At 45.9% G+C, this 27,644-nt stretch overlaps 2 protein-coding genes across 2 annotated transcripts; both read left to right on the top strand.

Annotated features, from left to right (window-relative positions):
• The first annotated feature begins 527 nt into the window (after positions 1 to 527).
• LOC144123268 (uncharacterized) lies at positions 528 to 5,018 on the top strand. The gene is made up of 2 exons (XM_077656122.1): positions 528 to 779; positions 4,514 to 5,018. Exons 1-2 carry the CDS (start codon positions 528 to 530, stop codon positions 4,937 to 4,939), a joined length of 678 nt encoding a protein of 225 aa, XP_077512248.1. The 3' UTR covers positions 4,940 to 5,018.
• Positions 5,019 to 22,312: 17,294 nt separating this feature from the next.
• LOC144124053 (UDP-GlcNAc:betaGal beta-1,3-N-acetylglucosaminyltransferase 8-like) lies at positions 22,313 to 27,373 on the top strand. Its single transcript, XM_077656725.1, has 3 exons — positions 22,313 to 22,319; positions 24,528 to 24,919; positions 26,680 to 27,373. Exons 1-3 carry the CDS (start codon positions 22,313 to 22,315, stop codon positions 27,289 to 27,291), a joined length of 1,011 nt encoding a protein of 336 aa, XP_077512851.1. The 3' UTR covers positions 27,292 to 27,373.
• Positions 27,374 to 27,644: the final 271 nt, after the last annotated feature.

Genomic DNA, 27,644 nt, shown 5'->3' with positions numbered 1-27,644 from the left:
TAGTTTTGGCGAATATGGGGAGCAAGTGAATGCTCATGAACGCTCCGAATCCTTCTAACTAGAGGTCGCTTAATGCAGTCTGGAAGCTTGAGTTTCATTTTTTCTGCTCAATTATTTAACAAGAGTATCAATCTATTAATCTTTCTTCGGGTTTCTAGTGTATGAATGTTATTTGAGATCATTAACTGCGAGGGAGAGTTTTCCTATTTGTATTTTCCGTATATAAACCGAACCGCTTTCCTATTGACTTTTTCAAGGGTCATTATGTATTTTTTCGTGCATGGGTCCCACACTACTGAAGCGTATTCAAGTAAAGCTGGTTGGTTCGAAGCCCACCGCCGGAGAAGAATGGGCGCAAGCGTCGTGCCGCCCGGCGCCTTAGCGTTCACACCACAGCTAACGCTCACACATTCGCGCTTCACACTCGTAACCTTCCTGTGCTTTCATTTTCCCGTAACTGCTTTGTCTTCTGCTTTTTCTTGTAGTAAAAGAAGTTCGAATGAGATGAAGAAGAGGTTTCAGATGCCATGAAGCGCAAAACGCCGGCTGCTCAGCGCCCAGGGGCAAAGAGCCCTGAAAGCGTTTACGCAACTCCACCTTCTCAGCTGAATGCGATCCCAGCGGGTACTGCGACAGCGGCACCACCCTCGATAGTGCCTCCTGGTGCCCAGGTGCCTCCCAGCAACAATCCGCCCATTCCAACAGTTCCAGCGGCGCAAGTGCAGTGTGCACCCTCTCAGGCTCCGAGCAAGGGAGGTCCACGGGAAAGCCAGCCGCGGGTGAGCGCTCAGCATGTGTGAAGCACAAACTGGAACGTGTAATGCCTAGCTGTAGGAATCAAACGGTATGATTGGAAGCGTATCCTTTAATGCTAAAATTTATATCGCACATCGGCAACGAAACCTGGCGTTGTTTACCGGGAAACTGGTGACAGAAAAAAATTGCCACCATGGTATCAAAGAGATAAAATTTCTTCCGAAGGTGCGGGGAATGGAAACCAGCACGTTCGAATTGCGAGTTGAGCATAAAAGCCATAGGCCACAAAAGGTTTTCTAGCGTTCCGTCTAACTCTAGCACAAATTGGAGTTCTTGTTCGGTTTGGGTTACGCTAGGTTAGGGTGGGTTGGGGTAGGTTGGGCTAGGTTAGGTTGCTTTGGGATGGGTTAGGCTGGGTTCGGTTAGGTTAGATTCCGTCTGGGCAGAACTGTAGGGCGTATTTGAGTCCCGTCTGGACGGAACTCCAGCCACAGCCTTTTTGTAAAGAGGCCACAAAACCTGGTTGCTTCTTGGTGAACTGTAGGTGAGCCTATAGTGTATGCATTGCCTTACGACTGCAGGATGATGAGTAGGAGTGTGGTTTGAATAGGAAATAAAAAGTTTAAAAGGAAAGAAAATATAATAAAAAATGTTTTCGCACTTAAAGCACGTAAGTAGTCCTGAGCGCCCTCTAATTTTTTCATCCTTCTGTATTCATGTAGCCTTTTGATTTGTTGCTTCGCCATAAACTTGACCAGGCCGACCACTACTGCCACTACTTCGAGAACTACTACTACAAATTCGTTGGAGGAACTTAGATATCTCTTAACTGCGAAAGGCGAAAGAAAGTGGGCAGTGGGCACTTTGCTCACAGTCCAGTTGGCAGGTTATGATCACGTGACAAGGCCACGTGACACGGGACATGGCCACGTTACCTATGTGGTGATGTAACGGACGGACACACTACACTACACAAATTTGCACTGCCACAAATTTGCAACGGCTGCTACGTATACTACTACTACTAATACTACTGTTGGCTTCTATTGCCACTGCTACTATCACTCTCCTACTGCTACTGCAGTATTGCTACCACTTATATACTCACTCCTATTGCTGCTACTACTACTTATGCTGCTGCTGCTGCTGCTGCTCCTACTGCTAATCCTGTTGCGACTATTTTTCTAGTAATACTAACGGCTACTACTATTCGTACTGCTACTTATGCAAACTACTGTTTACACTACTAACTTTTACAGCCTTAATACTACCTCTACATTCTACTGCAAACTACTACCGTTTTCCTACTGCTACTACCGGTAGTAGTCGTAGAAATATGAGCTGCTATTCCTACAGACTACCGTCATGAAGTACAGGTGCTGCTAATAGCCACAGCTATGCCTTTTACTACTAAGTACTTCTACTGGAATTGCAACTACTACCGCCATATATTTCTACTACTAATATGCCTGCTACTGGTCGCTCATCTACGCACACCGACACTGACAGAAAAGAAGGAACAATTAGCGTCCCTTTCTCTAATCCTCCAGAATTTTGTCTTGGCAATTATGCCAAAGCTTCATCATAGCCGGGACATGCTTTCGCTTCCTACGCAGCAGAATGCAGTCCCCGTTGGAGCTAAAAGATTTTGTTAATGCACAGAACTTTTTGGTGATATTCCGTTACGGAGGCTTTCTTGTAATATAGCTGTGCATTTTAAATGATAGACACACGCCAAAAACAGTTTTTTTGGCTACAGCCTATGTGTTAATTCACATCCGGTAATAGGAAGCTTCCATAGACGCCGCCAGCATAGCAGCCACACAGCACAATGATCGTGCCGTGAGTAACGTAACAGGCTACCCTCCTAAGGATCAATCATTGGCGGAGTGGCACAGACGATGCTGGTATATCTTCCTCTTCGTTACCAATAAAATATGCCGCTGAGAAAAAAGCGGGGTGTTTTGTTGAGAAATTACGAGTAAAGGAAGAAGGAGGCACCAAAGCAAGCAGCGATAATGCCTCGCTCATTGGGCAAACCTCCATGAAAAGCTAAGAGAAGTTGTGCAGGAACATGATCCCACTCTTCTGATATCACTGGCAAAACTAGTAAATAAACGACCAGTTATAAAAAAATTCTCACCATTTTAGTACGACCCACACCAGAGAAGATTAATTAGTACGACAACAGCGTTGAAACACGGAATGAAATGAGTAAAGGTGATGCATTTTCCGGCGAAATACAGAGGTTGGCAGGTCGCTTGCTGCCATGACAGTTATGAGCGCGTGTTTTGGTGTAAAATTGAATTCCAAATCATTTTTTTGTTGTTTCTGGCGAACATAATAGAGTTGCTTGACTTGGACTGCATTCAGAGGTAGTATTTTCAGCCTTATGAACCTATCCTAAAGAAGTTTTGGCTATGGAGCAGCTTGCCAGAAGATGCGATGACTTTGTCCTAACAGGGACAATTCTCTACGCATTATTCGGCTCTCAGCATTTATCAAGTATTTCAAGTAAGAATAGCTCCGTCGAGGACATGGGCTAATTTTCGTTAACTACAAAGGTTTTTAAGATATTTCAGAAATGTTCAGAAATGCTTGTTTGATTACTATTTAGTCAATCGCAAAGTGATGCATCTCAGAGTAGGTTAACCAAAAATCGGTATCCACACTGTAGCTAAACCGGTGAGATAGTGACGCATTTTAAGAGCAACGGTACGAGAGATGTGGACAAAAGGAAAGGAAATGCCGGAGGAGCGCTGCTTCCACTCCTTTCGTTGATGTCTTTTGCACAGTTTCCATTCAAAAATGCAAACATACAAAATGAAGAGTAGGACACTGTCTGATTATAAAAATGCCTTTTCGTTAGTACAGAATCTACAATTCAGTTTTCTATAACTTCTTTGCAACTTTTTACGCGCTCTTTTACGATCAACGATCTCGCCTGTTACGTAAATGTATGAGCACAGAGCTTTTCATGGCTCAGCATCAGCTGTCATTTCCCTCAGCGTTCTGTGCAATTGAATTACTTTCCCAAAAGCACTGTCAATGCGACAAATTTTTTTCAGAATCAAGCACATACTATTTGAGGAATTCTACCATGAATACAAATGTTTAGTCGCACTTCATCAATAACCCGGCACTTTAATCCGCTTAGCCTGTATTACTGCAGTGCCTAATATTTTGTGTGCATTACTAATTCTTCTTGCCTTTCTTAATTTTGCATTTGATTTTGACTGTTTTGCCTGCCTTATATTTTTATTTTATTATTTGCATTTTTTAACTTTAGTGATTCCAGTTTACTTCACTGAATTACTTTCCCAAAAGCACTGTCAATGCGACAAATTTTTTCATAATCAAGCAGATGCTATTTGAAGAATTCAACCATCAATACCAATGTTTAGTCGCACTTCTTCATCAATAACCCCGCACTTCGATCCGCTTAGCCTGTATTACTACAGCGCCTAAAATTTAGTGTGTATTACAAACTCTTCTTGCCTTTCTTAATTTTGCATTTGATTCTGACTGTTTTTTCTGCCTTATATTTCTATTCGATTATTTGGATATTTTGCCTTTGGTGAGTCCAATTTACTTCACTTTTACTCTGCATAATCATTTTCCTTTTTGTGTGGCTATGGCTGAATTCCCCCTTCCCTCCCCATCACGTAAGGTGTGAAACAGAAACTTCAAGCGCAAATATGGGGTCTTGAATCTATTCCGTAGATGTAGCAGTACAACGTGTTCGATACTTTTACAGCCTCCAGCCCCACTCGTTCCCCCTGCGGCGCATCCGGCAGAAACACCCGCCCAGGTACAAGGACCCGCCATTGCCGAAGGCGCTGGTGGCGCAGCACAGAACCACCAGGTTGTCGTCAACGGGCAGTCTCACTTGACAGGAAGCATTAGCAGCGGCCGCCGAAGCTGGGTGCCATTCGTAGCTCTCTACGCTTGCGGCATGGTCGTCATTCTTTTTGCGCTGATTGCCTACATAACCCTCGCTATTGCCCAGCCTGACGACATAACCGGGGAGACCGACGTCACGAACAGAAGCCGCGCTTTGCCAACGACGCAGCTGCCTTATGCTGCCAAGGCCGAGAGGGATGTAAGCAAGGACGAACTCACAACAAGTACCACTACAGTCGATCGACTGGCCTCAACTCCATCGGAAGAAATGCCCCGTTAATCTGGTCTTGACAACGAGTGAATGAAGGAACGCAAAAGTCGTTCTTGTGAAACAGACTTCTGTAATAACGTTAGACATAACAAATAGAAAAGCAAATTAAATTTTTGTTACGACAAGCTGTGGTTCGAATCGCATTTATTCATTTTTTTGCAGCACCTTGAGGGTCCAGATAGCGGTACAGATTTTGTGTGTGCAAACCAAACCGGAGATTGCGTTTTACAAGAAAAGGACTGCATTAAAACAAAGTGCTGTAGATCGATTGTTAAGGATGTGATTGGTGATGCCTACCTTAGAAGATTACAAGATGACGCTTTCAGTGCAGACAATATAAAGGGGAAGCCGGCTGCACTTTGTGCTCATCATCATTAAAAAATTTGACTTGCATTTAATTTACAAACGAGGATCTTGAAGCTGCGCAAGTTATGTACGCATAATAATATGGAAGATGGGCGCAGAAAAAGGTGTATCATGTGGTGCTGAATAAAAAATTCAAAGTAAAAAGTGACATTTTTATTTTGTCCCCGAAGTCAAGAAGCCAACCCATGGGCTATGAGGCAGGCCATGTTGGAGGGCTCTGGATTATTTTGTTGTCATGGGTTCTATCGTGCGCTGTCATCCACACCACACACGCATTTTAATGCAAGTATACATTTATTGGCTACATTTTAACCTCTATTTGTCTGCAGATTTTTTAAACACTATCTGCCCAAACCACTAAAAAATGGCTATTTTCAAGTTCACCACTTCCTGTCGCGTGCAGGCAGATGGGAGCTGAAAGTAATGGATGCGAAATTAATGTTTCAAAAGAACAGGCGCGCCGTAGCAACCACGCCCGCCTATGCGATTGCTGCAGGAACACTTACCGCCATGCCATAGATCTATATTGGAAGAACCTGTTCCTGCAGCCTACGCTTCGCGGACGTAGTTACTGCGACGCGCCTATTCTTTAAATGTCTCTTTCGCATCCATTTCTTTCAACTCCTTTCAGTAGAATGTTGGAGACTGACATTTACTCGTTATGTGTGCAGATGGACGGCCAAAATCTGCTGACAGAGATGAAATAGTACAGTCGTTTGGCCGCCAGTCTCTGCTTTGGGAGGGGGTTGCTTCGAGGCCCACCGCCGCATGCTCCCCATATGCCCTGCTTGATCTGGGGTGTGCACTTGAAGGAATATCACCTAAGTACCCTGCCCCCTTTTCTCTGCGCCTTTTGTGCTCAGACCCATGTTTCGAACGACCTTACAGCCCTAAAAAGTGGTTCTACCTCCTTCTATCACAATTCCAGTGCAAGGAAGCCTCGATGCGCAGTCACGAGGAACTGGCAGCTCTGCCGCAGCTACAGAGAAGGTGGAGACCACAGCGACACGCCCTCTCAAGAGACATACGCATCACCACAAGCACCTATGATAAAATGCACAAACATTGCCGAACACTGGATACACACAACCAGCTGTTGCACAGGGGCCACAAGTGGGTTTTCATCGCACGAGGCGGACTTAAGTTGTTCGACGGCTAACCGAATCACTCCCTTGTCAACAAAACGGTTTGGTCCAATACCCGTTTACCAAGGATTTCACCCTAGAAAAGCCAAGCGCCTGTGCGGGGGAAATCTGGTACCCATTAGAAAATCGATTAGTACTCGGAGTTCCTATAGGTCGAATCCAGCACTTTCTGAATGCGAAGCAGAGGCTATATCACAAGTCCTTCGCTTCGACGGAGCGTCTTACCGGGTACACTACTTCGAAACAGAAAAACGAGTTTGTGAGAAGTCCAACCGGGGCTGTCGCGTGTCAAACGCTCTAACGGGTCAGTGAGCATTCCAACCGCACAGTCACTTGTGAGGCAGCAAAACGGGATGGTGAAGTGCTGATACGTCGATGCGCGGCCGCATCTCACCGGCTACCCTGACGCTACATGGTCCCTACTGCGAGTTATTTGGCTCTCTTTGCAACTGGACCTCGCCCCTCCGCAGATGAGCCATCGCATCGCTTTGCCCTCTCAAGATCTGTCTTAGCCCAGGTAGCTGCATCTCGTCTTGTACTTTAGTATCGCTTCGTTCATTCGCGTAATATTGTGTATATTTGTTATTTTTTCTCGGTCACTGCGCCTGTAATTCCACTGTATTGAATGATTTAACCATACCCTGCCTTTTCTTAGCTATGTAAATTTGTAATTTTTCAGTCTTGTGCGCTTCATTGCCTTACCCTTTTGAAACCACTTTTTTAATCTTGAGCTCTTTGCGTGATATTCTTTGGTTTCCACCTGATTCCAAGTAGAGTTGTTTTGTTGTCCATCTGTCATGTACGCGCATTTCCTTCGCTCATCGCCTAATCAGTTATGACCCCTGTCTCCACTCAGCAGTCCGAATCGCTTTGCTCCACACGTAGAGTGCAGTAGTTTGTTGCTCCACACCATCCAACCTTATGGATTATACAGTAGTGACTTCTTCAACTCAATTAATTATGGCAGTGTCTATTCCACCGGGAGCCAGGAGAAAATGCTTAACAGTCTATACTGAGAGGAATTTTTCAGTGCTTTTCAAAACACCGAATCTTCCACCACAGTTCATTTTAGACGCTGCCAGAATTGCCAGACCGACCCTGGTCTTGCCAGTGATTGCCTACAGCATGAGTGCAGCTTCTGTGTGATTTCTTTCGGCCATTTTTGGCTACTGAGAATTTTGAAGTGCTAGGCAAAATACATTCATGCAGTTTACGCCTAGTGCGGCTCAGTAATATGGGCACGTGCAGTCGTTCCCTCGGTAATATGAACGACTTGAATTATGGACAATGTTTCTGTGGACCGAACATTTTTCATGTATTTTAACCTTGTTAGTACGGAAATCGCTGTTCAGTCAGTGTATAAGACGAAAATGCACATGGCCTGTTTGGGTCAATGTAGCGATGAAAACGAAATCTTCACTTTCAAACCAGGCGTTTGCATTATTTTATTTTGAATACAAATGCGAAAGTAATAGCTTTGTTCTGGGGCTTCATGCTTTTCAATGTTATCTGCCCTGTTGACGGGCTTTACCACTTGTCATATTGAATCAATGGTTGCTAAGGCAGCTCTCTCAGCGGCATGTGTTACCTTGAATGCCTGCTTCAGCAGTTGTCCACCGACTTAGCACAGATATGCACTCAAGTTCGTGGTATGCGAGTAGTCCTAATACGAGATACGTCATCATGCATCTCTAAACCACCAGAGTCTTGAAACTGGATCACATTATTTTAAAAATATTGGTGAGCAAGGTAACACACTCGGTGCTTCAAAGATTTTGTGTAATTACATCTTCACTGGCCACCACTATGCACTGAAGCAAACATTAAATTACGAAATGTTTTTTTTAAATAAATTTTCTTTACGATTCGTTATAATGGATGGCTTGACTTATGGATAGTTTTTCTTAGGAACGAAAGCGCACAAATAACCGCGCAATCGTGAACAACAAAACTGCTCGACATTTCTAATCATATTAGCTTTTGTTCGTTTATCTCTTCATCAGCCTGAGTGTGCCCACTCAAAGAAAAAGGCCACTCCAGTATCTCGCCAATCAGCCCTGTCGTGTGCCAAGTACGGTCACCTTACACCTGCTAACTTCTTAATCTCTTTCGCCCACCACAATTTCTGCCACGTTCTGCTACGATTGCCTTCTTTAGAATCCGGTCCGTTAACTTGAACGGCCATCGGTTATCTTGCATTGGCATTATATGCCCTATCCAAGGCCATTTCGTCGTCTTGATTTCGGCAAGGATGTCATTAATCCGCGTTTGCTCAATTTCCAACTGTTACTTCCTCCTGTCTCTCATCACTGCGTCCGTCATTTTTCTTTCTATAGGTCGCAGCGTTGTTCACAATTTAGGCTGAACCCTGTTTTTTTTAGCCTTTACGTTTCAGCCACTTAGTTGACGACCGGTAGGGTACAACTTTTATAAACTTTTCAGTGTGAGTATATTGGCAAACTGGCATTCATGCTCTGATAGAGCCTGCTAAATGCTATATTCGTCTATTCGCGGGATAGCGTTAAGTGCCCCGTTATGCAGAAAATCCGGTGCCGGCGATGTGAGCAATAATAAGGAGGTGCAGGGGGGCCCTGGCAGTCACCCCCGAAGAAGCAACCTAGTTGGGCTACCGTGCCCACGTGACCTTGTGACAACATCACAAGCTACCTACCGGGAAGTTAGCAAAGTAACGACCCTGGCATGTGGAAGTTAAAAAACGATTTCAGAGCAAGAGTCAGTACGGCGGACTTGCCCTCCCGTCCTTGTCTGACGGCCGAGATTCCTTGGCACTTGGCGGCTTCGAAGGCTTGTCTGATGATGGTCTTCTGCTTCCATGACTCCTTACTATCCACTAAAGCCATGGATTGGGCGCATGCCCACATCAAAGAAGCTAGGGTCGCCTATTCTCCTTATGCCCTACATTTGCCGCCGTTTAAGCCCGGCAGCAACATACTCAATGTGGCTGAGTTCGGAAAGGTGGCCATCAGAAATTGCCTCCATGTTGCATCCTAATTCTTGCTGCGCTTCCTGAGTGGAACGATCGTTACAAAGTGTGTATGGGAGCACGTAGACTGAGGGAAATAAGTGGCCGCAGATCCGTGTCACAAGAGTGTAGAAAAAATTGGAGGAAACACTTAAGTTCCACTGTAAGGATATGAAGTGATAGCGTTAATGAGGGAATGCCCATATAGGAAGAATCGGCCATTCTCAACTTTGCATTCATAGCTCCGTAGGAGTTCTGATGTCATTCTTTGCGCAATGGTGCAGCAGTTAAGAGATGCGCCACTGCCCTGCGATGGCAGGGGCTGCCACCAGTGGGTCTTGTGTGACCCAAGTAGCTGTTCCCGAGCAACCTGTCGCGATCAACCATTTTTGGAAGTGCTGTTTTAGAGTCTCAGGCCAAGACTGCCCGATGTGATAATTTAGTGACTTCTTGAACGAGCAGAAAGAGGCCGCAGAATGAGCGGTGATGAAGGTTTTTTTTTTTTAGCGGGAAACCATTTATGAACGCAATTTTTTCATATAATGCAAGATTTCGTTATCACAAGTCAATATATCCGCAGATCACTGGACGGCAGTCTTGCACTTTTTTTTCTGTTCATGTTCTTGCTATCGTCAAAAGCGTCCCCCATTGGTTTCCTATGGGAGTCTTAACTGTTCGGTGCGATCGCTGGAAACACTTTAAAAGAAAGGTTTTCTACATATCAGAATAAAGGACCATTACCTTCAATATTTCCATAACCGTATCTTACAATTTCTCAATTTTCAAATTTTTTCCCGAGAAAGGTGGACTTGTATTCCCATGACAAACTTCCTAATCGGGCGTTAAATGTCGGCCCCGCCGAGGTGGCTCAGTGGTTAAGGCGCTCGACTACTGATCCGGAGTTCCCGGGTTCAAACCCGACCGCTGCGGCTGCGTTTTTATGAAGGAAAAACGCTAAGGCGCCCATGTGCTGTGCGATATCAGTGCACGTTAAAGATCCCCAGGTGGTCGAAATGATTCCGGAGCCCTCAACTACGGCACCTCTTCTTCCTTTCTTCTTTCACTCCCTTCTTTATCCCTTCCCTTACGGCGCGGTTCAGGTGTCCAACGATATATGAGACAGATACTGCGCCATTTCCTTCCCCCCAAAAAACCAAATTATTATTATTTTTAAATGTCGGTATTATTGTGTTCTATAGAGCGCCTTCTAATTCGGTGCTTGAGCCAACATGCACCGGCTGGAGACATGATGTCTTAATCAGTGGCTAATATTCTTAGCACGTTAACTTGAAAAAACAAACAAACAAGAACATTGGACACAAATGCAGAACTTTGTTTATTCGAATTTACGATGGCCGGCCCCCGTTTCAGCCCATACCGGCGGAAACAGAACTCGGCGAAGAGTATATAGCTGCATGCACGTTTACGGACGTTTTATATGTTGCAGTGATTTCCAGAGCGGTGATTTAAAAGCAGTTCGTCGGGCGACTTCAGTTCAGGCTGATTCCACGTCTGTAGTTGTACCCGTCGCCGCAGCACTGATCCACACTGAATCGTTGTTCAGCGTCACAGACACCATTGGCCAGTTGGAGCTTTCACCACCACGCATCGAAGTGGTCGGGTGGCGGCGTTTGTTGCGCCTTCGCACCCCCACGCGGGCAAGCGGTTTTCTGCGGTTGTCATTCGTTTGCGCGAAGGAAGTGCCCGTCTGCTGCGCGCCTGTTCCGCCAGCCATGGCCTCAACAGAGTCGCCCTCTCGTAGTTTGGAAGTGGACAGAAACAAGACCAGGAAAACGGCCATGGCGAACAGCAGCACCAAGCAACCCCAGAAGTTCAGAAGTGGCCACAGATGCCCGGAGACGCTTTGAGTCGGCTGACGCAGGAGCTGACTGTCCGACATAAAGGCCGATCCTACGGACGCCGCTTGTTGAGGGCGTAGGTAACGACACAAGGGTTCTTGAGGACGGGGTTGCATGGCTAAGCAGAGAGCCTACTTCATCTTCTTCTTTGTCACTATCGCAGCGGGATCCGACTCTGCATACTTCAGGCATGATTCTGATTTCTCAAAGAAATGCGCAGACCACGGTGCGTTTTGATTTTCGGCTCCATCTAAATGCTTCCGTTGAAGCCGGAGCTCAACCCAAGTCATCCGGCTAACGATTATAGTGCCCTTAGCACTGATCGACCGACTGAGATCAATCTAGAGGAAAAAAAAAAGATAGATTAGAAAAAAAATTCCTAGAATGTGAATTCACTAATTTTTCATTTCCGTTTTTCTATCACCTTTTTTAATCCAAATTAGAGACTTCTTTAGAAGATTCTTTAATTACTCCACTACTTACCCATTTTTGCGTTTGTATAAGCAATGCAACCTGGCGAATCCCCCGCCGTGGATACGTGCCATTCATCCTGAGGACAACATCATCGTCATCAAAATTAATACAGCCTTCACCGCCTGGTTATGGCCAATCCCCCTTATAGGTAGATGCCATTTTGTGTGGTATACAATAACAACAAACCGCGAGCCTAACGTGGCTAGCTTTTTCTGAAAAACAGTAAAGGGGCTTAAGCACTGCTGTAGCTTAAAGGACAGAATCAAGCGGGCGAAAAAAACAGAGACGCTCTAACAAGGAATACCCCTATCTATCTGCCTCCCTAGATGATGTGCACTTTCCTTGTTCATTTAATGCTTGCACAGCCTGTAATGTTGACAACTAGATACTGTATAATTCTAAGTTTTTAAGTGCATATATAGGTAGCTTCATGTCACCATAAACGCGCTCAAGTTCACACCGAGGACATTTTTGACTTCCATCATTTCGGCTAGCGGGATGCGCAAGAAAATGGCTGTCAAAAGAAACAGCTGCGACTAGGTTGTCTCTTCCTCAGGTTAATTCTATACGCATAAAGTAAAATCCCCGTTACGACCTCGATCCAGTGGTAGTTCATTGAAAAATTTCAGACGCGGTCGGCAGCCTGTATTGCGCTTTAAGAGTTAATTGTCGATTAAAACATCGCTATGTGGTATGGTTGAGCGCGATTACTTATTCATAGCCAGAAAAGATATCGAATATGCTTGAGCTCCCATTAACGGCAAATTCGGACGAAACGTCGTCGCCAAACATAGCCTAACCCACAAAATTTTCATTACAAAAACATGAAATACATTCCCTATTTCCAAGTTACTAAAATTGAGTGACATCCCAAATATATGCGTGGCGCATTTGGACAGAAGAGACGATATTATCAAAGCGCGATAAAGATTTTATAGCTAATAAACAACAGCATACATGAAACCCTTTCTGCACATTCAGTGAGTGAAAAGAGAGGTTACCGGGAAGAAAACATGTATTATCTTAGATAAAAAAACAAAGAGAAAAAGGCTCTGTCTAGTCAAGCCGCGAAGCTTAATTGTTTTGTTCTTGTTTCTTCTGGTATTTTACTGTGTGTTTGCGTGTTTTGTATTCTAAACTTTTGCATGCGTTTTTGCCTATTAACATTGTCTTTATATGGTAAAAGCATCGCAAGTTATTACCAATCGCAATTCTACTCGTTCTTGTTTGTTTTTGCTTTTTTTTGCACGAAGTCAAATACCAAGCGAGTCGAAATTAATGCATTGTTTAGTAGCGCATAGCGTCAGTTCGAGCAACTCTCGGGCAGGCTGCATGGCAATGGCTGAATCCTCTCGCTTCATCTCAGTTTCCGTTTGAGCCTTTAGGCTTTGGTTGGAGGTCGGGCAATGGCAAAGGCCGATGAAATCGCTGATTGGGACCTTAGTGGTAGCGCACTATAAAGCGCGAGATAGTGGCAGTTAAACATCAGCTATGATCGGTTGCGGCGATAGTACAGTTTTTTACTGTAGTTCTTGTTCTCGGTCAGAAAAGGCCAAAGCTGCAGCAGGGCAAAATAACTAGCCTCTTCAAAGTGGAAGCCGCATTTCAAACTGAGCTGTTATTCAAAACCGTTTGAACAATTCCAGATCACTCAACGCTGGCATCCATTTACTTTGCTCGGGCTGAGCATTATAGAGTGCTTTTGTGCAGTGTCTCGTGAAGCTGATCTTTTCGCGCAGCCGCTGGTTCGAATCTCGGGCGCAGCGCAGTCGCGGCTATGTTTATTTATTTTATTTCTGCAGGCGTAGCTGGCTTCAGACAAGCACACCACATGTTTATACGAGGCTGAAAGCCTTCCATCGAGCGTACGAAAAACTAGAGAGTTCCTGGCTATACCAACGAATTTATTTTTCTTGACACGGACATAAAAGGAGATGCTAATGACATAACATTCCGATATATTATGTGCAATGACATATCGTAATCGCCGTAAACGATATAAATACCAGAGAGTTATTGAGTTGATGAATGGAGTTGCCTGGACGCGCGTTATTCTACGTTGTCACATGTATCAAGCTCGAATCTAAGAGCACGCTATGTGCGTTGTTAATACTTTATTATTTAAATTTGTGTTATATTTATAGTAACATTTTCGTCCTACCTATGATCAGTGTAGGCCAGAGCACACTACCGCACTCATCACGATAGTTTTCAGAGTCGTTCTGGCGATACTGATGACCAAGCTGCATGTTTTCTGCTTCAAAGGCTTCGGGCGCCGATTTTTAGGAGCGCTCTTCCTTCTGGCTTTCCTCTTTCACTTAGACAATACTTTGATGCCTTCGCGTCGTCATTTTCTTACCTGCTATTGCCTTCTCGATTGCCAATAACACATTCTCCGAGCATTTCAGAATCCATTAATTCGTGTTACACCTCCCACCTCTCCTTCAAGTCCCATATCGTCACCTTTCGTCCTGGCCAAGCCCTTTTCTCAGAAGAGGGCTGGCCTCCACCGCGCTAGACGCTACTTTTTTCTTGGTCATTTTAGGTACTCACCTTCTCCAACCTGTTTCCCCTTGTGCCCAATTACGTGTTGCGTCGATCCTCTACCGTCCTTGGATTTCCCCATAGCCATTTTTCAGCTGCTTCTTCTCTTGCTATCCCTTCGTCGTCTCCTCGCCTCTCGGTTGCTCGTTACGCCATAGCGCAATTAAATGCCATGCCACACTCTCGACTCGACCCGTATGGCCTGTGAATGGCACAGCGGCGCTTAGCCACATAAAAGTGCACCGAGAAAGCATGCATGCTCAAGCTGACGCAGTTCGTTGTCGGCGCAACTGAAAACCCACATCAGGAGCCATATTACGGAACGATCACAAAACCGATCAAAAGTTAATGATAGTAACATCAAAATTACGAAGCGATGAGAGGTAGCCATTGATGCAACGAGGAATCAGCCAGTTACAGCAACGTGGCTGCCCTGAGGTATTTATTTCCGTGCCAAGAGGCCGTCTGCTTAATTTTTTCACAATCACGCGGGTTTAATGCCACTCTGACGAAGCTCATTTACGTATTAACAAAAGGCAAAGAGCCGAAAATTAAGGGTTCATACGTCGAATGACTCGGTGAGCCTTGTCGCCAGGGCCGAGAGCACTCAGCACGCTCCTTAAATCTCCTAATGTTCCGCCCCTTCATCAGGTGGTGGCCAATCTAACACGAGGCACATTCCTCCAAGATGAGAAAAGTTGCACGAAAGCGGAGTCACTCGTTGTAGAGCCGAACCGTGGGAACGGGCGAGGAGAAATCGCAAGTCCGCTGCTATTTCCTACAGTGGTGCAAGCAGCTCTGTGTTCCCAGAAGACACATGTGAAGAATTGCTTGCGGCGCCGCGGGCCTCAACTGCGGCGAGCTTTCTATGATGTGGCAGGCTCCTGACGGACACGGCTAATTACTTCACTGCGCCGCTCCTCTTACTCCCCTGTCGTCTGTCCGTCGTCGGTCGCTGCCCCCAGACGTCCGTTACCGGGAAGCAGTGAAAGGGAAAGTCATTACCACCAAATGAATTATGAGAAAAATTCCGCGGGCGCTTTCCCAGCGAGGCACCCTTCTTGGGGTCGTCGGCCACTTGACGCCGTCGAAGTTGCCGCTGCGGTCGCCGCCACCGTGGTGATCCCGGTCGAGGGAGTCTGCGCCTTAATCCAGTTCGGCTGCTGTGCATCACGTTCATAACAGCACCCCCGCCGCCTGACAATGCGTCCGGAAGATGAGCTGCTCCTGCGCATCTTGGCTGACTGGACGTGCGAGAATGAGCTCTCGTTCCGCAGTCCTCCAGGCCTCTCCTCATAGTGGTGTCTATATATCCAGCTCTTGAAATTTCTCTGCGAGGCGAGGCAAACGGAACCACTAACGCCAAGCCACACACAACAAAAGCAATTGCCGTCTGTAGTCCACTTGTCCCGCCAGACCATTACCAAAGCAAAACTGATTATACTCCAGAGATCTCTCTAAAATCCTCCTGGAAGTAAACAAAATTTCACCAAGCGAAAACGAAGCGCGAACCGGATCCAATGTTCAGGTTATGTAAAAATACGGGAAGATATCCCGTTATATATATTTTCAGTATTTTTACATACCGTTCTTAGAACCTGACTTGGGTCATGGTGGGGTTGATACATGCTGCGGGCGGGGCTGCAGTTGCTGACTGTGATTGGAGGGGCTGACTGTGATAGCGGGTGCACAGCTACCATATTTCAACAAAATTTCAATAAGAAAGGGTATCATTCAAGGAGATTCAATCTCGCCAATGCTATCCATTGCCCGTTTACAGGAGGTATTCAGAAGCCTGATTTGGGAAGAGTTGGGGATAATAGTTAATGGAGAATACCTTAGTAATATGCGATTTGCTGATAACATTACGTTGCTAAGTCACCCAGGAGATGAACTACAAAACATGAACAATGAGTTAGGCAAGCAGAGCAGTACTATTTCTCATAAAATTGACATGCAAAAAACCAAAGTAATGTTCAACAGCATCGGAAGGTGACAGCAGTTTACAATTGGTAGGCACGGGCTGGAAGTGGTAGGGGAATACGTCTACTTAGGGCAGATAGTGGCCGCAGATCCTATCAACGACAGCGAAATAATTAGAAGAATAAGACTGGGGGTAGAGCGCATTTGGCAGGTCTTCTGAGACAATGAATGGAAGCTTACCAATATGCCTCAAGAAAAAAGTATTAACCGCTGTATCATACGGGTACTCACCAAAACGGCAGAAACGTGTAGGCTGACAAAAAGAGTTTCCTTGAGGACAGTGAAGCGAGCTATGGAAAGCAAAATGATAGGTGCAACGTTATGAGACCTGAAGATGGCAGAGTGGGTCAGGGATTAAACCCAGGTTAAAGAAATCCTAGTCAAAATCAAACGGAAGAAATAGGCTTGGCAGGGCATGTAATGCGAAGGCAACATAACCGTTCGTTTTTAAGAGTAATGGACTGGATACCAAGGGAAGGCGAGCGTAGCAGGCGGGGCAGAAAGTTAGGTGGGCGGATGCGATTAAGAAGTTTGCGGGGATGGGGTTGCACCAGCTGGCACAATGCAGCGTTACGTAGATGATGATGATGATGATGATGCCCTCAGGCTTTATGGCACATACCCACGGCGAGGGATTGGCCAGGGTGCATTGCGGATACAAACGTAATCATGAACACGGAGTAGAGTATTTGTATAATTTTTGTCTTAGACAAGAATTTGTAAAAGGAAATGAAAAAAACGGAAAAGAAAAAGCAGCGAAATCTCATTCTAGCTGAGGTATCTACCTAATGTCATTATATACTCGTGAATAAAATCGAACACTGGTTTTCAGGGCATATCCCTTGGCGCTTACCCTGAAGGAGAGAAGAATTTTTTTTTATTATTTGAGAAGTGTGTAGTGAGGCATAAGTTGAGAAAGGGGAAGAAATTCATGAGATAGAAAGTTAAAAGAAAGAGCGAAGACCCGTTTCGCTGAGGAAGTCATAGAGGTTGCGGATGAAATTATTGTTCATAGTTCACTTCACATAGTCACGTTCGCGGTTCCACCGCAGGCCCACCTCCAAGAGAAGCCGTTTCTCATAGCAGCCGTCGCTGGGCACGTTCACAAGTGGCGCACATCACAAATGTCCGGTGCAGCCCCAGAGTGAGGGCACCTGTCAGATGCGGGTAGATGCTGGCCGAGGAGAATCTGAATAGATGCCTAGGCGAGCGAGGGAATTTTCCAAGTAAATTCCATGGGGAGAAGCGAACCGCCAGACGATGAGTAAAACGCTATCTATACACTCAATTTATCCACAGGACTCATAAAGGTTGGTCAGAGATAACCCTGATTGACGTAAATAAAGATTTAGTCGTGATATTCTGCAGCACACGAGGGATATGGACAACTCACATTGCCTTTAATTGAATATCCGCACACTCCACGGAAATGCCAGGTGTTTAAAATCCGCTGCAGCAAGGAGAGGCTCATGGCACAATTAGTGGAGACGCAGGAATCGTTGAAAGAGTGCTACAGACCAGTAGACAGTATTTCGAACGAATCCGACTATAGGTCCACCAAGGGGGACTTTGCTAAAACATCAGCCCCCTCATTTGAAGAAATGGCACAACGCCCAGGGACTCAGTGAAAGCCTACTTCTGTAATCTGTAGTGCAATAAAAATTGAAGCGAATTGGAAAGATATAAGAGAGGATTTTGTCCTGCAGTGGGCGCAGTCAGGCTGATGATGCTAAAAACAAAATACAAACACGCTGAAGAAAGGACTGAAGTGCGAAACACGTCGTTTTCCTTTGTTAAGGCGAATGTTTTAAATACTGATAACGGCTATTCCAGTGTGAATAACAAGAAAAGAAGACCACAGCGCTGCTTGTTTGCCCTGATGAAGAAGGAAGACGAAGCAAGGAGTAGGTAGCTTGTGGGTATGTGCCATGTCTTAAGAGGGCGAAGAAGAAGAAGAGTCGGGAGCTGCTGGCGTGTATTCGGCTCAGTCCTGCTCTGTGTTCCTTTGTTCACCTCAAGAGGCACACGAAATACCGAAAACCATCTCCCACCTGCGTGCACAGGCACCGCGATGCAGCGCCCATCCGGATGGCTCCGGCGGATCATCACGAAGGCCGGTCGCCTCTTCGACGCTTTCAAGCGGGTGAGTACGAGTGCGTGCGCGTGCGCGGCCTGAGTGCCCGTGCTGACAGATCATTTAGGAGCACGGATGTAACGAGAAAAGCTGAACTGTGTCGTCTTGAGGACTGATGTGCGCACATTGTAAAGGGAAGTGCAGACAACTATCTATTTCCTGGTAGCGGGCTTAGACTTCAATGCAGGGTAACATTTTGGTGGCTTCTGTGTTCTGTTGTCTTCCGTGGCCACCTGTACATTTTACTCAACGTCCAATGGAAGTTTGCAGCGCTGGTTTGAGCACACAAAAGCCACTTGTGTTATAGCGATTGTGCATTTGGCTGCTCCTGTTATACAACTGGAAAGCTGTTACAGGAGAAATTGCGATACTGAGAGCACGAATTTCTTGAAGTAAGAGGAACCACGGCATTTTATAAGAAATATTTCTGTGAAATCGTCGCACTCTTCCTCATTTTCATCCCATGGGAAGCCTGAATTTGAAGTACAAATCAACCGTGGTTATAAAATGTCAGCCAACTCGTCAACACTTTACACGACAAATTCGATACTTGCACACATCTTCATTTTTTGGAGAGATACTTGAAGGGATTCGCTCCTTAAAGTAAAACCATATTCTCGTCGATAACGGAGAGCGCCCCTGCGGAGAACGCCCTCGTATTGTGTTCATATTAGCTGGCGCACCATGTTGGGTTCACATAATATTTAATAATAATTGGTTTTGGGGGAAAGGAAATGGCGCAGTATCTGCCTCATATAACGGCGGACACCTGAACCGCGCCGTAAGGAAATGGATAAAGGAGGGTGTGAAAGAAGAAAGGAAGAAAGAGGTGCCGCAGTGGAGGGCTCCGGAATAATTTCGACCACCTGGGGATCTTTAACGTGCACTGACATCGCACAGCACACGGGCGCCTTAGCGTTTCGCCTCCATAAAAACGCAGTTGCCGCGGTCGGGTTCAAACCCGGGAACTCCGGATCAGTAGCCGACCGCCCTAACCACTGAGCCACCGCGGTGGGTTTGGGTCCACATCAAGAAAGCTATTGAAGGAAGTCATTTACTCCATGAGTACTCCCTTCCTGAGCGAAGTGATGTGCACATGGAAGGAGTGACAGAAAATTTAAGAAGTTGTTTCGCGGCCACTGGTAGTAAATATACAGCGGAAGACAAGAACAATAGGCTTAGCATAAAAATAAAAATATTCCGCTCGAAAAAAATATTAGTCGAGTTTTGGTCCAATTTTCGGTTAATCAAAGCGCCAGCTTATCCTCTTCCACGCATCCAGAAAGAGCACCAACTAAGAGACATGCGCAGAAAGCCCATCCTAATGACGTCACCGCTCACGGCAGTCTCATAAGCGCTCTCTTCACATAGATAACTGAATGATGTGGAATACAGTCATGTTTGGTTATCTGATTATGATGGCTAGCGATGATTATTTGTGGGTGTTGGATGACATTAATCCACATTGGCCCATATAGACGGGGTAGCCCGTCAACGAGGAAGTTAATGGTATCGATGGTGGGGAGTTTCCAGAGGGGTTGGATTCGGTGGCCATTGACAGAAGTTGTCCCACATAATGCTTTCATTTTTGAGCTGCACCATTTATGGCTGCTATAAATTTGGATAACTAAGATTGTCTTCTCTTCAGAGCATACGATCCTGGCTACGCAAGACCGCTGAAATGATGACATGAATATTAAACCTTAAATCAAAATGCCGTGAAATTGTCGTAATCATGTGTCTAACAGCGTCCAGATGAGAAAGGAATCTCCGATATCCCTCCTACTAACCATGTTCTTTGCCACCTGCGGCCTACTGATTAATAATAATAAAAATAATTGGTTTTGGGGTAAAGGAAATGGCGCAGTATCTGTCTCATATAACATTGGACACCTGAACCGCACCGTAAGGGAAGGGATAAAGAAGGGATTGAAAGAAGAAAGGAAAAAAGAGGTGCTGTAGTGGAGGGCTCCGGAATAATTTCGACCGCCTGGGTAACTTTAATGTGCACTGACATCGCACAGCACACTGGCGCGTTAGCGTTTTTCCTGCAAAATTCCTTTTCCCGCCGGTTCACCTAGCTGCCTGCCACTCCTTGTTGCGCTAAATTTTTCTCTTGGAATGCTTTCCCTTAGCAAATGGGGCCATCGTTTACCTCGCTTTCTCCAATGTCAATTTCGTCTTCTTGCTTTCGACTACGATATCATTAACTACCCATCCTGTTCTCTTCTGGTCTCTTAACGTTACATGTATCATTATGCGCTAGCCTCCCCGTTTCAGCCCCTTAAGTGAGTACTTGTAACATACAGCTTCCATCTGTTTTTGTCTTCGGGATTGCTGTTAAACAGCTGTTCGTGGTCTGAAAGTAGTTGTCAACTGTACTGCTCATCGTTCTATTCTCGCATTTAATTGTCGTCGACCTGATCCCCGATCATTACTTACCCTAAGTAGATGTTTTCTGCTGCCACTTCAGTGCTCCGCCAACCTTTGTAAACTGTTTTTTCTCCTCACATACTGTTGACAGGTGCTGTTGATTTCTTCGAATTATCTTTAAAATAGCGGTTCGTCTCTCCTTGTCTAGGCCCTGATTAACACTCTGAAAATCGTCCCGTGAGGTAGTTACCTAAACGAAATCACTAGAGAATCGAAGAAAACTAAGAGACAATTTTCTGTTTCTCTCTCCCCCCACCTTCCCAGATCTTCCCAGTCTACTTCTCTAAACATTTCCCTTAAACACGCGGCGAGTAAGAGTGGAGTGATCGCGCCTCCCTGCCTGCCACCCTCGTGACCAGTAATTTATTGCTTGTAGCACGAAGGATGGTCGTCGCTGCCCAACCGCTATGGATATATTTCAGTTCCTTTACATATGCCCGGCAACTGTAGATGGGAACAAAGGAGTGGCTTGGAAGCAGAGGGTGATAGGCCATCGTGGACTTTTTGTGTGAGGCATAACAACAGGAAAATCTGGGAACTATGGCGATATCTAGCACCTCCACTAACCACAGCTATTTACGGACTCCTCCGCATTTTTTTCCAAGCCGCAGTGCATTAATTTTGGCCAAATGCTCTAAGTGCACTGCTTCCGCAACTTCACCGCAGGGCTCCAGGCACCGATTTCGACGGGGAATTTTTTTGCTGCTCGTGATGGTCCCCACTGGAGCAATGCTGTTCTGCGGGCACGGCTGTACTGTCCAAGGCAAGCATCGAGGTGCCTCAGACGCAAGCCATGGTGCTGTCAACGCCGTTGGCTATGCGCGTACTCGAGGAATGCCCGCATCGCAAGGCAGTTGTCCTGCCATTTGCTGTTCGAATCTCCGCGAGCCATTTTACGCTTGAGGCGAAGCGCCTCTGTCTTTCTCTGTAGTACTGCACGAACAGTGCTGCCTCAGCACTGAGTAATTACAACTTATTTGAATGCAACTAATAGTTGTCAAGATGGAAACCGAAGCCGTGAAATATCTATTTAAAGACTGAAGGGCATGACTATCAATTACTCCGTGTAGAAATCATGACGGTCTTATTTAAATGAAGCCGGAAACCGCAACTGTGCATTTGGGGCTTTAGAAGTTGTGGTGTGTTTCTTTGTACACTTCATTATCTGTACCTTTTTTTGCAGCGGTGCGTGTGTTAGCAACAGTCTTCCTGGTAACGGGCTCCGCTGCTTCTGACGACACAATAGCTCGCGACGAAAACATTCTCTGAAAGCTCTCTCATCATTTAACCTCTGAAACACTATTCCGAAACTCGGATGTTCCACACGGCACTTCGAAAAGGTTCACACACAATAGTCGAGCCTCTCAGCTGGGAAGCTAGCTATTGGTGATGCCTTACAACTTTTCTTTCTCCAGTATATTCGGGTTCCAAGCACTGCTCAGCATTTCATTTGAAGGTGGCATGTCGAGTAAAAATCTCATAAATTTTGACCCAGAAATGCAGATTTCGATACGCGGGTTCTATTGGAAGTTTCGTCACTGGTACAAGATAAGGGATCATGCTTTTGCGTTAACTTGTTCGAGGATAGTGTTATGGAGGGGCTGAAAGTGGGCGCTGCCATGGGTAGCGGGAGAGGGAGAAAGGCGAGCTGATAGCTGCAGAATTTTGGCACTAGAAGTGGTCACCATTCCGGGCGATTTCTGTTTTCGCTAGCCTGGACAAATAGCCAAAAAACATCGTAGCCCAGTGGCAACCAGCAGTACCAGATGGGTGACCTGGTACTGGTTGCTGACAGCCGCCGATCTTGATTTGCGCTTGCAGAAACCGTCCTAATGCTGTATTTTTAAGAGACTGCCAGAACTTCAATCGGTGGTGTATTTTAGTCATTGCCTTAAGTTTTTTTTCACACATTGCACGTTCAGCTTCGGACGACGAGGTAGTGGATTTAGGGTCTCCCTCTTCCCTCACACTTCCCCAGTGATTTGAACATTTCTGCGATTGTGTGCTGAGAAATCTCTGAAGCACTTCGCGCCTCTCTTAAGAGCCATCAAAGAGAGAATAAAGTTAATCACCTCATTAACCTTTTAATGTGTAGTTTATTAAGGAATGTTACGCAATGCAGTAGCTGTTAAATACCGACCGTTCGCGTTTCGGAATCGGTACATTGCGCCTGCTGGACGTAGGCATTACAACATTCAGTAAGAGTTATGGAAGTGGCATGGCGCTGCCCGAAGAAACAAAAAAGGGCCTATATATACACACACACACACACACACACACACACACACACACACACACACACACACACACACACACACATATATATATATATATATATATATATATATATATATATATATATATATATATATATATATATATATATATATATATATATATATATATATACACTCTACGAGGCGTGTTGACAAACTTACATCTCTTACAACTTACAATCGGCAGCACGATATCTCTCACTTATAAGTGAAAATTCTTTGCGTTCAGATTTTGTTTTTGCCATCTGCAGCACAGTGGTGTCAGCGTTCTGCATACATGTGTGCCGTGTTTGCAGTATCGTATTCGTGAGTGATAGCTCTCGTGGAAAGCAAACTGACTACTCATGGGGTACATGAAATTTCTACTTAGGCATACTGACGTGAAACTCATCCATCCGGAGAGAGTACTGAAATGTTGGCTTAATGATTTAACTTTGCTTTCTTTAGCTATCAGAGAAATAGAATTGTATACGAGCTTGCAGTGTTACTAAAACAGAACGTATGACTGCGGCCGTTTAAAAAGTAAAATTCGAATTCGCGGTAAGCAACGCAAAAACTGCGACAAGAAAACGGTCTGCCGTACGCCAAACTTTTTCTTTTTGCATGTTCCATTCCACGGACACATAGGAAAATGACTCATCACTGACTGAATGGGTTGATAAGTGATTTTCGAAAAATTGAATGAATTCGGATCCATAGTGGGGTGATTTTTTTGTTCACTTTTGTGAGTTAAAAGGGCGTTCTCATTAGCTCAGGCGTCAGGAGAACATTCCAGGGCTATTAATAATAATAATAATTGGTGGTTTTTGGAGAAAGTAAATGGCGCAGTATCTGTCTCATATATCGTTGGACACCTGAACCGCGCCGTAAGGGAAGGGATAAAGGACGGAGTGAAAGAAAGGAAGAAAGAGGTGCCGTAGTGGAGGGCTCCAGAATAATTTCGACCACCTGGGGATCTGTAACGTGTACTGACACCGCACAGCACACGGCCGCCTTAGCGTTTTTTCTCCATAAAAACGCAGCCGCCGCGGTCGGGTTTGAACCCGGGAACTCCGGATCAGTAGTCGAGCGCCCTAACCACTGAGCCACCAAGGCGGGTACATTCCGGGGCGCAGCATGGAGGTTTCATTACATTTGGGCGTAAAACTGCCCAAGAAGCCCGTGTGCACTGACTGGGTGCAAAATGTTCTTTGACACTATTTTTATTATCTATATCAACGCCTACAATTCAAGAAAAGGAACAAAAACTTCATGTAGCATGTTCATGCATCATTTGAATATTAGCTTGACTACACGCTTTCAAATACGTTAAATGCTCCTTAAAATATGTTGTCGATTCTAACGGCACTACCCTACATCATAGCGCTGTAAACAGTGCATAACATTGTTCTGTTTGACAGCCTACCGGGTGCAGGCGCCCAAGGAAGCGCACGGACGTGGTCCGGGGGCCGAGGTGGTGAGCTGCGCGCTCTGCAACGAGCGTCTGAGTCTCGGCGCTGCTCCCTTGAACGGCCGCTTGGTATGGCGCGCGGAGTCGCGCAGTCACGAAGTGCCACCGATACGGAACCATGATGTCCTGTGGGACTTCCCCGATCTGTACATAGATTCTTGGGCAACCTGGACGCCCTGTCCGACAATAACCGCGCTCGTCACATCGACACCCGAGCGCAGAGCGCAGAGGGACACCATTCGGGCTACCTGGGGCCGCCTCGACCAGTACTCCAACTGCAGCCTGCGCGTAGTCTTTTTCATGACCCTCGAGCGTGAACCAACGCTGAGCCGCCTTCTTAAGGTAAGCCTTCTGCAGCGGCGCCGCACAGGAGCATTCACCGTTACTGTGAAAATGTGACCGCGTGTTTCCCGGTGCTCTTGTATTAACAGATCGCCAGATTTGTGAGTCTTTATAACGGAAGCGTATGTGCCACATGACGCAGTAACACGATGTGGGAGCGTGTCCAAGTCATTTAAAACATGAAAGAATGCGCTCCTGAATTCGCAGCAACCGCGATCACAAATGAACGTATGCTGCCCCTGAACCTTCCGTTTTTGCAAGGTGTATACCTCAGAACTCTGCTCAGACTACTGGTGTTTCTTATAGACTTATACACTTCTTCCGGGATAGGCCAAAGAAACGTGCGTTTGTGTCTCGTTTTCCTCAACTTCGCGCCTTTGCGCTGGGCTCTCACTATTGCTTTTTATGTTCACACTCTTTTAAACCCTCTATTTCAACACATAGTACGTGCAACGCACTATCAATATGCCATCTCTTTCTGGCCCTACTAACATTTGCAGGTCTGTAATAATAGCGGCATATTATCTGCATTTGATCAGTCACTGATCATCTTTAACCGATGGCTACTGCGAAAATTTTGAGACACAATTTGTTGACATTCACTGTTTCACTCACACTCGTGAGCGGTCCGCTTGCTGAATTAGCCGGTAAGCTGAAATCGTGGCTGCTTTATGTAGAAGTGCAGTTCTGCACCGCTAACAAGTCAGCCACACATGCATGGGAGGCGATAGTCCGCGTTCGCAGCTATTGTTGCATACGCAGCCAGAAGCATACTCTTTAAAGGATAAATATTTGGTTCTTTTTTACTCTGGTCGGCTATATTTGATTGGTCTGCCGTCTCTTTCCGTCACAAAACACAATTCCGTGTCACCTTTCTTGTGCCGCACAGATGTGGTAGTTTACGCCGATTGCTAGCATGCTTTCTTGTAGCGTGGCGTCGTCGTTTCGGTGCATGACAAGAACCAGTGGGAGAAGGAATGAGCAGAGAGAGAGACAAACGTGTGGCGCACCGCACTGATGCGTCAGGATGCTTCCACCGTTAGTGACGTCATAGTTAGAGAGGTAACAAGTGCAATGTACTAAGCCATGTCCAGAAATTAGCCACCACACAAACAGCGAATTTTCAGTGAAAAATTTCTTATGAAAGTAATTTTTTCGCATATTATAACAGTGTGCTATAAAAACCAATATATCTGCAGATCTTTTCTCGCCAAGCTTGAAGTTTTGGCTATTCAGGTATTTGCTGTCGTTGAAAACGTTCCCCATCGGTTTTCTATGCCAGCTTCTATTACTCGATGTGGGTGATTGATAAATTTTTAAAGAAAGGTTTAGACCCTTACTTTCAATCATTCTATAACATCATTCTGCAACTTTTAACACTGGCATCATAACTAAAATTGTTGCTCAAGAATCCTCGACTTTCACCATGTAAGACCATTACAACGCGCCACAGCACCACTGTGTTGTACCAGGTCCGACATCTATCTTTTATGTATCAATGAGAGGTGATTCCCGAGACAAGTTCTCACACTAACTTAAGCTGCGCGTGACACAACCTTGCCATACACCCTTACCGGACACCCTATATATACCCTTCTTCTGGATATTAACGTGGAGTTAACGCACAAAAAGGAGTCAGCGTTTCGCTGCACACTATCCACAGCTTCATTTCGCATTTCCACGAAGGTAAGCATGCGGTGTTTCTTTTCCACGTGATTGAATTGCCTAAAAGGTGTTCTGCTACCGTTGATCATACGCAGGCGGAAAATAAGCAGTTCCACGACATCGTGGTCCAGCGGGACACCTCGGACATGCGCCAGCCCGCCTCGTCGACCGCCGCCCTGCTTGTCGAGTGGGTTCCGGCGAACATGGTAGGCTCGCAGTTCGCCTTGCGCGTCACCGACGACACGCACGTGCACGTGCGCGCACTGCTGTACACGCTGAGCCGATTGGGCGAGCCGTCAGCGGCTGCGTTCATATTCGGGCGAGCCTCGCGAAACAAGCAACACTTGGAGGGCTGCGCCTACATGGCCAAGTCCGAGGCGTTCCTTCGCCTGCAGCCGACGTTTGCCGACGAAGAACTCGACGAGGAAGAGGGTCCATTGGTCACTGGTCGATTGGCGCGCAAGGCGGGGCTCGTCGCTGTGCACCTGGAAGGCTTCGGGCCCTGTGACCGTCGAGTAGCGGCTGCTCAGCTGGATGAGCTTCTGACCACCGGCAATGATTCTACGGCGCATCTAACAATACGCGGACTGACGCCCGAGAAGATGGTGTTGCTTCACCGTAGGATATCCACTACGCCCAGCCTTACCGCCTTATTCCGCGCCGCGACATTAAGGACAGGGGCACACCTTGATTCCATGATACCATGATACAATTATATGACTGATGTATTCTTTTCGTGCGGTTTAGAAAGACATGGGAAGAAATATTTCTGACCGCTACGAATGCTTACCGAACCTATTTAAGCTATTTATGAGGAGTTAACTGTAGCTTCACTAAGTGTCATTCCAAGTCTTTGCCGTCATTAGCATAAACCAGTTCGTATATTCCTTTACCATTGGTGTGCTTTGTTGTTTTTCGGTTCACATTTATGAAGAATTGATTAGACGCGTTCGAAAAGATGCCGCAGATGCACTTCGCTGGCTCCATCGCAGAGTATTTTGCTGGAAACGGCCTTGCTAAAATACTGATAATCAATAGCGGGGTCGCCGATTCCTCCTGC

This window comes from Amblyomma americanum, chromosome 3 (assembly GCF_052857255.1).
Source record: "Amblyomma americanum isolate KBUSLIRL-KWMA chromosome 3, ASM5285725v1, whole genome shotgun sequence".
In the NCBI taxonomy this organism is placed as follows: Eukaryota; Metazoa; Arthropoda; class Arachnida; order Ixodida; family Ixodidae; genus Amblyomma; species Amblyomma americanum.
The sequence above is the reverse complement of the archived record's forward strand: the minus strand, read 5'-3'. Positions and strand labels throughout refer to the sequence as shown.

What these genes read in the sequence shown, in the direction of transcription:
- LOC144124053 (XM_077656725.1), top strand. An exon ending in CGCTGAGCCGCCTTCTTAAG is followed by an intron (nt 24,920 to 26,679) that starts GTAAGCCTTCTG and finishes GATCATACGCAG; the next exon opens with GCGGAAAATAAGCAGTTCCA.
- LOC144123268 (XM_077656122.1), top strand. Translation starts at nt 528, where the DNA reads ATGAAGCGCAAAACGCCGGCTGCTCAGCGCCCAGGGGCAAAGAGCCCT. An exon ending in CACGGGAAAGCCAGCCGCGG is followed by an intron (nt 780 to 4,513) that starts GTGAGCGCTCAG and finishes ATACTTTTACAG; the next exon opens with CCTCCAGCCCCACTCGTTCC.